This window comes from Erythrolamprus reginae, chromosome 1 (genome assembly GCF_031021105.1).
Source record: "Erythrolamprus reginae isolate rEryReg1 chromosome 1, rEryReg1.hap1, whole genome shotgun sequence".
Lineage (NCBI taxonomy): Eukaryota > Metazoa > Chordata > Lepidosauria > Squamata > Dipsadidae > Erythrolamprus > Erythrolamprus reginae.
The window spans coordinates 180545678-180558810 of NC_091950.1; the positions used below are offsets into that span (position 1 = coordinate 180545678).

The 13133-nt window shown below is 42.1% G+C and overlaps 1 protein-coding gene across 1 annotated transcript in view; it reads left to right on the forward strand.

Annotated features, from left to right (window-relative positions):
• Nucleotides 1–13133, forward strand: part of GALNT5 (polypeptide N-acetylgalactosaminyltransferase 5) — a 51199-nt gene that overhangs the window by 20791 nt on the left and 17275 nt on the right. Inside the window, exons 4-7 of the mRNA XM_070731544.1 lie at nucleotides 1327–1462; nucleotides 2907–3026; nucleotides 3530–3647; nucleotides 4611–4934. Coding sequence (XP_070587645.1) covers nucleotides 1327–1462; nucleotides 2907–3026; nucleotides 3530–3647; nucleotides 4611–4934 — 698 coding nt within the window. The remainder of the gene's footprint in view (nucleotides 1–1326; nucleotides 1463–2906; nucleotides 3027–3529; nucleotides 3648–4610; nucleotides 4935–13133) is intronic.

Sequence of the window (13133 nt, forward strand, 5' to 3'; positions counted from 1 at the left end):
TCCCTTCAGAATCCTGAATAATTTTGCCACACAAGCCTGGTCTATTGGAAATCGTATCATGAATAGGGTAATGTAAATAAATTAATAAAGTCTCCAAGTTTTGAAAGCTGATGACCATCAAAATGAAATGTGAATTAACCCAATGCTTCTTTAATGAGTTGGTTGGGTTAATTGTAGCCAGAGAAAATGAGGTAATTACATTACACAGTCAATAAGGTTTAATTATGCAGACTTGCTGAGGGAAAGTAAATTTTGAGAGAGGTGAATATATTCATAGGTAATACCAAAAATCATCAAAAGGAAGAGAAACTTTTTGACTTCCTTCTTTATCTTCCTTCCTTAAGATAATATATCTCAATTGGTTAGTGATTGATTTCCACATCTGGGAGTTCAGTAGCAATCCTTATATCTTTAAAAATAAATAAAAGTCTTGCAAATTTGTGGAGGCTAATCCTACCACTATGCACCCTAGTCATGTAACCACTAGACATATGTTTTATGACCATAAGGGGCTTATGTGCAAAGATCCCCTCCAGGCAAGAGAGAATCTATTACGCTGTAAAAGGCCTCAGTATTAGTATATTAGTATGCATATAACAACTCCATTTTGAGTTTGCCAGATATGCCGCAGTGATGGAGGCATTAGCGAGTGATAGGACCAGTTATTGCTCACATAGAGCTAATAAGCACCTTCAAGATTGTTCTGCATGAAATAAAATTTGTCCTTCCATAGGTATATTTTTTTTATTATTACACCACTGCCGTGTTTGCAAGTCTCTGTTAATAAAATGAAAAACTTTATTAACACGTTTTCAAACTCATATGTCATATATATTAATGAAGCTCTAAAGCACATCACAATTTCACTACTCTAGAGAAATTTCTAATTAGGTGAATATGGCGCTGACCAGCGAAGGCATTCTTATCAATTAGTGAAATGCCATAAAGGACATTTTTCCCAGTGGTATATAAAAATTGTGTGTTGGAAAGAATATATGGTACGATTAAGATACAGTTAAGAATTAGCATTTCCAAGTTACTTTTTAGTGCGGAATCTTTTTATGATTCTTGACAAAGTGAACAGTAAAAAAACAACATTATATCGTGGCAAGGTGGAAGTTTTTGAATAAATAATGAAGAGATATAATCTGAGAAAAAAATTGCTCAATGTCTCCTACGAACTTCCTTGTTATGTGTGGATTATACGTTAGATATCCATAATGGGAAACAAATATATATTTTTTTCAAGAGACCAACCAATACTGTAAAACTTTCCACGTTTTTACTGTCTCCTTATTATAATGGCAAATTTATTTGCTCCTCCAGGTGATGTCCTGACCTTCTTAGATTCTCATGTGGAATGCAACGTGGGGTGGTTGGAACCACTACTGGACAGAATTCATGTAAATAGAAAAAAAGTTGCATGCCCTGTCATTGAAGTGATCAGTGACAAAGATATGAGGTGAGTTTTATTCTTCCATGTTTCCCTTGAAGCTATGGGGAGGGGGCGGAAATCCATGACAGTAGTGGGTTCTAAAACCCTTTACTACTGTGCATGTGACACTTCTGCGCATGTGGGTGGGGCCTCTTACCGCCAACGCTACCAGTTCTTAGAACCGTGATCCACCCACTGCTGATCCATGGGCAGAGAGGAAATTTAACATGGCTTTTTCTAGGACTGTAGCCTGACAAGGTTTTCCAAGAGGAAACAAACCAATAACTGAATTGGTCTCACCTTCATGATCTTATGTACTCTGACCTCTGTCCTTTTGATATTCAGCTTTTTTATCTTGATGGGCATGATCCAGCAAGCTCTTCTAGGCATGTTCCTTCAAAACACTTTAAAAACATTTATAAAATATGAGTGACAATAGGAGAAGCCTTGGGACTCTAACACAGATTACTGCCCTCCTTTGGGTCAAACACAGTTCTAGCTCAATAGAACATCTTTCTTTGAGATCTTTTATTGTTTGTTAAAAAGTTTAATTTTAAAAAAGAAAGAAAACACAAACATATCATAACGTTAATCAGTTAATAATTTTGCAAGCTATTGTTTTAGTCTAGTTTTGTTAATCCTAAACCTCAAATATGTTTATTGTAGCTTCTGATTCAGTATATATAAAAAAACCCTAGACACACATACAGCCTGGGAGAAACCCCGCTTAGCAGTAGTGACTGCGAAAGAGGTCTTGGTGGATAATCAACTAAACATGAGCCAGCAATGTGCAGCAGCGGCCAAAAAAGCCAACACTACCCTAAGCTGCATCAACGGGGATACACTCCAAGACCAGGGAAGTATTAATACCACTCCACTACGGCCTGGTCAGACCACATCTGGAGTACTGCATCCAGTTCTGGTCACCACAATTCAAAAGAGATATTGAAACTCTGGAGAAGGTGCAGAAAAGAGCAACCGAAATGATTAGGGGACTTGAAACCAAGACTTACGAAGAGAGATTGCGGGAACTGGTCATGGATAGCCTAGAGAAAAGGAGGGCCAGAGGGGACATGATAGCTGTATATAGGTATATGAGGGGTTGCCACAGAGAGGAGGGGGCCACTCTATTCTCCAGAGCACCAGAGGGCCGGATAAGGAACAACGGCTGGAAGCTGACCAAGGAGAGATTCAACCTAGAAGTAAGGAAGAACTTCCTGACGGTCAGAGCGATCAACCAGTGGAACAACATGCCTGCGGAGGTTGTGAACTCCCCAACTCTGGACACTTTCAAGAGGAGATTGGACTGCCATTTGGCTGGGGTGCTTTAGGATTCCTGCTCAGGCAAGGGGTTGGACTTGATGACCTGCATGGTCCCTTTCAACTCTAACAATAAATAAATAAATAAAAATAAATAAATAAAAAAAATATGCTTGTTAAATTAATTCTTTGCATGTCGTCCATCATTTAGTTACATGACCGTGGATAGTTTTCAACGCGGTGTTTTTACATGGCCAATGAATTTTGGGTGGAAGCCAATTCCTTCAGATGTCATTAAAAAAAATAAGATTAAGGAAACGGATATAATTAGGTAAGTATATGAAGTTAAAGTATTGTGAACAGAATTGCTTTTTATGTAATAAATGTTTGACATGGTAGAATGATACATAGTTTATGATTTGCAAATTTCTTCTTTCTGTATGGAAACTAATAGGATGTTAAACATGACCTATTTATTCAACTAAAGATGTTACTTTAAAGCAGAGCAAAGAACTTGATTTTCTAGATATTACTAAATTATCTTTGCCCGTTCTGGTGCATGGAACTTATAACTTGGCAATAAGTAGCCACAAGTTCCCTGATTCTACTTTAAATTATTATCTAATATAAATCAAGAGAATTTAAAAGATTTGGGGGGAAAACAACCATTGAACTATTGCCAAACTAATTTTCCAGTGTTGTGAACTTTCAGCTATGTTTGCATTTAATATAACAATTGTCATTTGTGTGCAAAAGGACATGTCTCAAAATAGCAAAATCTTCATTTGCCCTCCCAAACTACAATCTGCATATAATGTCTGTTTCAATTATTAGGTGTCCTGTGATGGCAGGTGGGCTGTTTTCTATTGATAAGAAGTATTTTTTTGAGCTTGGGGCATATGATCCTGGCCTTGATGTTTGGGGAGGTGAAAATATGGAAATATCATTCAAGGTATGTTAAACATATTCTCATTTGTTTCCGATTCGTATTTGATTGTCAAATGAATGCTCTCTTGTCAGTAGCTAAATCATACATATTCATTCATTTCCAAATCTCTTAACTATGGATGATTAGAAATAACTGTATTAAAATAAACAGTATGTCATTATGATATGATTATTTGTATCTATGGAAGGGGATATCCCTAATACCCAATGTCTGGTAAATCAAAAGTATGTTATTATGGTTGCATAGATGATGCAAATCACTAAGCAAGATAGTCAGCAGACAAATGTAATAAAATAACATTTGTTATTTGTTTCTATTGAGTGCAAAGTCAGTGCACCAAAGCAAGAAAACTGAATTTCCCCTGCATATAGAGTATTATTTATAATTCTATGATATTATCTAATTATAGCTTACATTATAAAATCCTAAGCTTCCCTTTTAGCAAGACATAAAATTTCCAATAGTGACCAATCCCTCAATATCTACACTTCTATTTAAAAATTATTAGAATGCAATGATCAGTGAAGTTTTAATACATTTCAGCATGATGTTTCAGTCACTAAATGATAGACTGAAGCCTCACCACTGAATCTAACTAATTTTTTTTAAAGTGTGCAAACTAATATTTGTGCTCATTATAAGCGGTATAATGTCTGAATTGCTAAACAACCATTATGGCCATTGTTTTACTTCTGAAAGTTTCGACAAATTCTGAGTTGTAGAAATTAGAAAAGGTGTTCTATCAACCATGACTTATCCAAGAAATTGAAACCCCCAAGCCATTATTTGTGCTGTAAATACATGGTTGATGTAAATTATAATTTTACATATTCTCAACTTAGTTGATATGGAATTTATCATTAAAAAAAAAGACATATGCAGACATTAAGACATCTACACACTGCAGATTGTGGTATAAAATCTATAGAAATTGTATCTATTGTTGGCCTGATTTTATTTCATCAGGTTTGGATGTGTGGAGGAGAAATTGAGATTATCCCGTGTTCCCGAGTAGGTCATATTTTTAGGAATGATAACCCCTACTCCTTCCCTAAAGATCGCCTAACTACAGTAGAGCGGAATTTGGCCCGGGTGGCAGAGGTTTGGCTGGATGAATACACAGATCTTTTCTATGGACATGGTTATCACCTCATTCAAAAAAACTTGGACATTGGAGATTTGACTCAACAGAAGAAAATGAGGGAGCAGCTTCAATGCAAGAACTTCAAGTGGTATTTGGAAAATGTATATCCTGATTTGGAGGCCCCTCTCATTAAAGCTGATGGACTGGTATGTTCATTTTACCAATTTGGATATGTGCTATGTGCTTACATTAATTGTGGTTTTAGCTTAATTTCTTTTCTTCTTATGCACTATAAAAATAATGCGTTAGCAGCAGCAAAATGTATTGCGTTACATTAGATGAATTTTCCATCAAGTTCTAAAGAGGTGGGGTGGGTGAATTGGTTGCTTATTATGTCACCTTGTTCCATAACACAGTTTTATTCTTCATAGTAATTTAAAAACTTCATTATGGACTTCTGTATGTATAGTATACTGAATCACTATCTTGAGGCTAACACCCACAATATAAAAAACCAAAGACATTGCTACTGGGTTTTTCTTACTGTCAAATCCACAAATGTACTGTATCTTGAGATTCTAATGTCAGTATGCTTTATTTAAAGTAAAACATAGAAAAACATAAGAGTTCCTCATTAGCCTCTGAAGGCCCCAAGACTCTCAGATGACAAAGAGGTGCAGTTCTACTTTGTCATTTGTTGATATCACATAGTTGCCAACATACATACAGAGCACAGCTAGTCTGTGATAGTCTTTTCCATTGTTACAGCATTGGGTAAGCCACAGATATTGCTCTTGTTTTTTTGTTCAAGTTCGGCTTTTTTAAAAGCATAGCTGAAAAAAATTGGATTCAGTTGGTTTCAGGTAAAAGAAATCAACATTGAGAGTAAAATTATTGAAAGGATCTTGATGACCAGTTAATATTGAAGTGTTCCAGTGAGACCATTAGGATTAATAGAATTGTGAAATTTTACTTATTTATGAAATTTATATGTCACATCAATCCAACTGGACTCTAGAGAACTGGTTCTCAACCTGTGATCCACAGATCCCTGGGGGCCTATAGTGTCATCACAGGGAGTCTGTGAAGCCTTGAACAAATGTTTTGATTTAAATCTTGAGGTAAATCTTGTTGGTCTGAGGCCATGGTTCATGACCACAAAAGATATTTAAAGGGCAGGTTTTCCATGTTGAAGAAAAAGGTTGAGAATAGAATATAATTCTTTATTGGCCAAGTGTGATTGGACACACAAGAAATTTGTCTTTGGAGAGAATTAGTTTCACTGAAAACATCTGTGAGTGGTGGATATTTCTGGTATCTCCATGTTACAGATAAATTAATTGAATGCAATTCATTTGAAAGCATCCTGTATGAAAACTAATTTTGGAGAGATTGGGGATTACATAAAAGGTGGAATTGCAGCAATTTTCAACTTCAAATTAAGGATCTCTTTACTTCAGATTGTGATATTGAGTTATAGTGTTCCCCTGTGGATAGTTGCCCTGGGCTCCATAAATTCTTTGCATAGTCTTTTGCAGATGGATATTTTGAGATAGATTAATATAATGAATTAAGGCTGCTGATATTTGGAGTTGTTACCAAAACTCCGATTTGTATTCTGTTTACATAAAAAATAGTAACTTTCCTTTACCTTATCGGCTTTTCCTTTTTAAGAGTGACTGTGTAGCATACTCTGGTTCTCCGTACTGAAGGAGCGGGTCCAGCAGTCACATGGGTTGCTCATGTCCAATCCGGTGGAACTGAGCCTAGTATTAAAAAAGCTTGCCGGATCCGCCCCTTCCCCAGAATTCGCTCAGTTCGCATATCCTGCGGTTGTATTGTGATAGCTCGTTCAACATTCGTTCAACATTCTAACACCTTCCCTTCGATCTTTTCCTTCAAAAGTAGTAAGACTGTTTATCCTTATTTGTTTTACTTGCACTATTAGCGCCAGCCGTTTGAGGCTCGGCTTTTTTTTCTTGGGAGAAGTTGCGGTTTCGTTTTCCCCCGGCGGTTTTGCCGTTTACGATTCCCGCTGCCGCTTGTGGATTCCTTTAATCCCTTGGCCTGGAGGTCTTGGTGCAAGTATTGATTCATTGATAATATATAAAATCATTATTGTATTATTGTTAAAGGGCTTAAGAAATACCTCCTGCGGAGTGAGACGCTTGTTCTAGTCTCCTGGACTTAGTCGATCGCTTCCCCTTTAAGAATTCTATTCGGAGCGATTTTCGGCGCGAAGGCCTTCGCGCCCTTTTTAAAAGTTAGGCCTCTCGTGTTGGCCTCCTGCCAGCCGCGTAGGCCTCAGTCCACCGCGTGGATCCCGGAGTGGGCTTTGGGACGCTCAGGCTTAATTCTCCACCGGCTAAGCCTCCAACCAGAGTGCCTTGGTTTACTTTAATTTAAGTTTAGGGGGGCTGGCCACGCTGGATTTGGGGACACGAACTCTGGGTTTGCCCAGATTGCCCTCAAGTCTCAGCAGCTCCGAGGCCTCGGAGCAGGATCCATTCCTCTTGGGAAGGCTTTGAAATTCTTCTCCCTAATTATTCAGTTTTTTGGCTCAGCCTGGTCTTCTGTTAATTGTCAGACTATGGCTACTTTTCCCAAGAGAGGCACAACTAAAGGTCCCAGAGAGGCCAGGCCTACAGGCGATGAGATTACTAGTATCCCCCAGGCCTCGACCTCCTCTTCTTCTGGGGCCCGCCCCTCGACCAAGGTCACCAGGGCTGAGAAGAGAAGGGACCTAGCCCTACAAAGAATCCATGACAAATCAGCAAAGCGTTTGAAAGTACAGGCCCAAGTACTCAGTAGTCAAGACCCCCCAGAGGCTTCTAGTCTGCCTCCTTCTGGGGTCCCTGTGTTATCTCTGGATGAGCCAAACCTAGACAGACCCCAGCCTAACCTATGGGGAATAGGTCCAGAGGAACCAGATATTATTGAAGATTCCCCCCAGCCAGGATCCTCCCAGGCCTTCAGGGATTCTTCTGCCATTCCTGCTGATATTTCTAGTTTACCTCCTGAATTCCAATCTATTTTTTCTGTGTTGTCCAAGGCCATTGATGCTAAACTCTCCACCATCAATGAGCTTCCCGTACCTCCTCCTCCTCCTCGTCCCTCCCGCCCCTTGGGTTCTTCCCCAGCGGTTAGAGCTCCTATTCAGGATGATTCTGATTCCTCTCAGGACGAATATGAGGATATGGAGGAGGATGAGGATCCCTTTCAAGGCCTCTCAGATGATGAGGAATCCCAAATAAAGGTTCCTTCTCCAATTACTATTTTTCCTTCTCAATTGTTCAAATCTCTCCTTCTCAAAGCTAGAATTTCTACGGGATTGGCGGCCCAGGAGAAACAGGCCTCCACATCCACTGATCCCCCGGAGGAAAATTTACCTTACTTCACAGAGGAACAGGAGGATAACGAGGTAATTCCTATGCCTAAATTGTTTAAAGATGCCTTACTTAAGCAGTGGGATTTCCCAGCTTCTGGGCTTAATCCCTCAACCAAGGACAGAAAATTGTACAAACTTTCCTCTTCATATGAAGAGCTCCTATCCTTTCCTAAACCGGATGAACCTGTCAAGATCCTTCACTCGGCGGCTGCTGTGCCAGGCGAAGCAGAGGAAGTCCTCCGCCCAGAGGACAAGCGGATTGAACAAATGCTCAAAAGAGGATTCACCGCAGATTCCTGGGCCATTAAAAGCTCGGCAGCGGCTTCCTTCTTCTCCAGAGCCATGCTTCTGTGGCTTCGCCAACTGCAACAGCATATTCCCCCCGATGACTTGAGAGGTCAACAAGACTTCAATAAGGTCTTTGCAGCTGCCCAGTACGTGGCTGATGCCACTTTACAATCTACTAGATTTTCTGCTAAGTCTATTGCAGCCTCTACAACGGCAAGAAGACTCCTATGGATTCGCCCTTGGCAAGCGGGAGTACGCCAGAAGTGGCAGTTATCCCTGGGACCCTTAAAGCGCGACCTTCTTTTCGGTGATCTTCTGGATCCACTCCTCACGGAAACCACGGACAAGAAGAAAGTTTTGGGTCCAACCACCAAAAAGGCTGCCAAACCGCAGTCCTTTCGTCGCCCAGGGCGTCAGCAAGACCAAGCGGCGTCCTATCAGAGATCTCCAGGTCAGTATTCCCCCCGCTTTCGTTCCCAAGGTAGGAACTCCAGGGGCAGAGGTTTTCGCTTCCAAAGGGGAGCGTCCTCTAACAGGGCTTCAAAGAAACCTAGATGGTAATTTTTCCTCAATTCCCATAGGTGGTCGTCTAGCCCATTTCGCCTCTAATTGGCGTCTCACCTCCAAGGACCCCTGGGTCATTGACACTGTTCAAACAGGTCTTCTTTTAGAATTTATTTCTCCCCCCCCAAAACGTTTTATTTCCTGCCCTTCTCCCAGGTCCTCCTCAGATTGTAACCGTATGAAGGAGGCCATTTCTCACTTATTGTCCATCAGAGCCATTCAACCGGTTCCCTCCGGTCAGAAGGGTCTAGGGTTTTATTCCATCCTATTTATGGTTCCTAAATCCTCCGGAGGTTGGAGAGCTATTTTGGATTTAAAGAAGCTGAACCTATTCATCAAATATAGGAAGTTTAAGATGCACTCCTTATCCTCTATTTTGGCCGCCATGCACACAGGAGATTTCATGGTCTCTTTAGACCTCACTGAAGCCTACCTCCACATTCCTATAGCCAAATGCCACAGAAAATTTTTACGTTTCTCCTTTCAGGGCAGGCATTTCCAGTATAGGGCGATGCCATTTGGCCTTTCCTCGGCCCCTCGGGTCTTTACAAAGCTCTTGGGGTCCCTGGCGGCCTATATCCGGGCGTCCCCAATTCACATTTTATGTTATCTTGATGATATTTTGATTCATGGGAACTCCCTAGTGAAAGTGAAATCAGACCTTTCTATCACCATGTCAGTCCTTCAGGACCATGGATTTTCCATCAACTTTGATAAAAGTCATCTCCAACCTTCCACATCCATCCTTCACCTGGGTTCCATTATTAATGCAGAATCCTCCCAGGTTTTTCTCTCTCCTGAGAGAAAATTCAGTATAGGGGAGTTAATTTCTTCCATTTTATCTAAACCTTCAGTATCCATAGTATCCCTATCTTCCCTTTTGGGGAAGATGGTGTCATGCATAGGCATCATTCCCTGGGCTCGCCTTCATGCTAGGGAACTTCAGTGGCTCCTATTACCCTTTCAGAGATCGGGGCACAGCAACTCAAATCGTCGCATTGTCATCCCACCAAGGGTTCGCAGATCCTTCAAGTGGTGGAAGTCTCCGGCCATGGACAAAGGATCCCCGTTCAGGTGCCCGGATCAATTTGTCATCACCACAGACGCCAGTCTATCGGGATGGGGCGCCCACGCCCAGGGGATGATAGCCCAGGGCACGTGGTCCCCGGAGGAAGCTTCCAAGCCAATCAATTGGCTAGAGTTAAGAGCCGTCTCCCTGGCTCTGAAGCAATTCTCTCCTCGCATCCCCAACCGGCACGTTCTCATTCTCACCGACAACATTGCCACGAAAAGCCATATCTGCAGACAGGGGGGCACGAGATCCAAGGCCCTCATGAGGGAGGCCCTCAAGTTAGGCCTTTGGGCGGAAAAACATCTTCGGTCGCTCCTTGCCGACCACATCTCGGGGAGCCTCAACGTCCAGGCGGATTGGCTATCTCGAGCAACGATAGACCCAGGAGAGTGAAATCTCCATCAAGACCTGTTCCATCAAATCAGCCTCAGATTCGGCCTACCAATTCTGGATCTCTTCGTGACCAATGCGAACGCCCAGCTCCCTCGCTTCTTTTCCAGATTTCCATCCCTGGGAGCGGAAGCAATCAATGCCCTCCGGAGCCCATGGCCTCCAGGCCTACTTTACGCATTCCCTCCAATTCCAATTCTCCCGGACGTGATTCACAAGGTCCTCACCGAGAGGGCCCGGGTAATCTTAATCGCCCCCCATTGGCCCCGCCGGCCCTGGTTCGCGGATCTCCAACAGTTATCCGTCCAGGACCCCTGGCGACTCCCCGTTTCGGGGGATATGCTGCGACAGGGGGCCTCATTCCATCCAGACCCGGAGTGGTTCCACCTCACTGCCTGGCTGTTATCAGGAGAGACTTAGAACTGCGTGGTCACGACTCCGATACAGTGGAGGTCATTTTAAAGGCCAGAAGGGGTTCGACCAATCGAATCTACGACCACACGTGGTCCAAGTTTCACCAGTGGTGCCTACAGGAAGGCCTATCTCCCCTGTGCATTCCCATTCACAGAATCATTTCCTTCCTTATGCAAGGCTTCCACAAAGGTCTTTCCACCAGCACCCTCCGGCGTCATCTGGCTGCCATTTCATCTGTCCTAGGGGGCCCTCGCAGACAGCCTCTCCGATCCTTCCCAGAAGTTCAGGAATTCCTTAAGGGCATAGCCAACCTCAGACCTTCTAAGGTCCACAGGTATCCATCCTGGGATTTGCCACGGGTTCTCCATTCCCTCACGCAGGCACCATACGAACCCCTAAAATCGGCATCCCTCAGGTACCTATCCTTTAAGGTAGCATTCCTGGTGGCTATTACCTCTGCCCGACGCATTTCGGAGCTGGCTGCCCTCTCAATCAGGCAGGACCTTTGTCAATTTCATCAGGACAAGGTAGTCTTGCGACTGGACCCCACCTTCTTACCCAAGGTCAGTTCCATGTTCCACAGAACTCAGGATATTGTTCTACCTTCCTTCTGCCTCCAACGAGACCATCCCTTGGCAATTAGATGGCACACCCTGGATCTCATTAGAGCGCTGAGAATCTATATCCAACGCACGGGACCCTTTCGGAGGTCAGAAGCACTTTTTATAGCCTATCACCCCAGAGTCATGGGTGCCAAAGTGTCTTCTACAGTGATAGGCCGTTGGATCAGAGGGACTATATCAAAAGCCTATGAGTCGGCCTCCCTCTCAGTTCCAAGGAACATCACAGCGCATTCCACCAGGAGCGCAGCCACCTCGGCCGCTTGGGCGACTCAAGCCCCGTTGGAGGAGGTCTGCAAAGCAGCCACTTGGGCCTCGCCAAATTCCTTCATTAGGCACTACAAGATTGATTCTTACGCTTCAGTGGACGCTGCCTTCGGCAGAAGGGTACTCCAATCCGTTATCTCCCACGATAGCAATTTAATCCCACCCTAGGGACCATCTATTGGGTATGTCCCATGTGACTGCTGGACCCGCTCCTTCAGTACGGAGAATAGGCGTTGATTGCTTACCTGAACGCCTCTTCTCGTACGGTGAGCGGGTACAGCAGTCACTTCCCGCCCTTGTATGTGTCTTCTTTATCTTCCTATAACCTTTCTTTCTCTAACAATAAGAGTTGAACACTACAGAGCTTCACAGCTGAGCCTAGTCTATGGATTCGCGAATTCTGGGGAAGGGGCGGATCCGGCAAGCTTTTTTAATACTAGGCTCAGTTCCACCGGATTGGACATGAGCAACCCATGTGACTGCTGTACCCGCTCACCGTACGAGAAGAGGCGTTCAGGTAAGCAATCAACGCCTATTCTCCAACAATTAGCTTTTGAAGGTGTATTGCCTCAAAAGATAGAGGAAGTTAATTTAACTGTCAGGCCAAAGAGAAAAATCTTTCCTAGTTGAAGTTGACATCAATAAGGTAGAAGGTGGTCTAGGAAAAGATAAAGCGGAGCAAAGTTATTGGGAATGGTTTATCTATATAAATAATTGAATCTACACATTGTGCTATAGTCTAGTTTAATTAATTATAATTAAAAAATATATGAAAGCTTAGATTATCTAACTAAAACCTGAACATGCAATGGAGGTCAATATATGTAGGTCCATCTGGTGATAATTATGACAAAAAGATTAGAACTTGGAATGGAGATGGAGTAAATGGTAAAGACAAAGATTTTATAGAATATAATGGGCATGCTTGGAGTAAACATAAGTTTTGGTTAGCCTTGTAGCAGGTTGGCCAAAATGTGCCCAAAATGATTACCACTTTCTGTGCCATACCATTGGCATTAAATGCTTCTGGAACAGATATGACTAATGACTTAGTTAACTCAGTTAACCAAAGCCATAATAGATGATAAGAATAGGAGAGCCATGACATAGGGAAGATTAAATGCATAATGTAACAAAAAATATTAAACAGGAATTAATAAAAGTAATTTATTAATTGATAAAAGTAAGAATAAGTTGAAGGATATAATAAATCTGAATGATGGTAGTCTACATCTACAGTTCTGTGGAAAAGTGAAGGGATAATAACAAAAAGGTAAAATGTATGTAAGAAGATATTGTATGTGCATAAAATTAGGAATTCAAAATTGGCAATAATTAGAATACACTTTTCTAAGTTTGAATTGACTGATTGCTAATAAGGAAAGTTGGCAATATTGAAGTA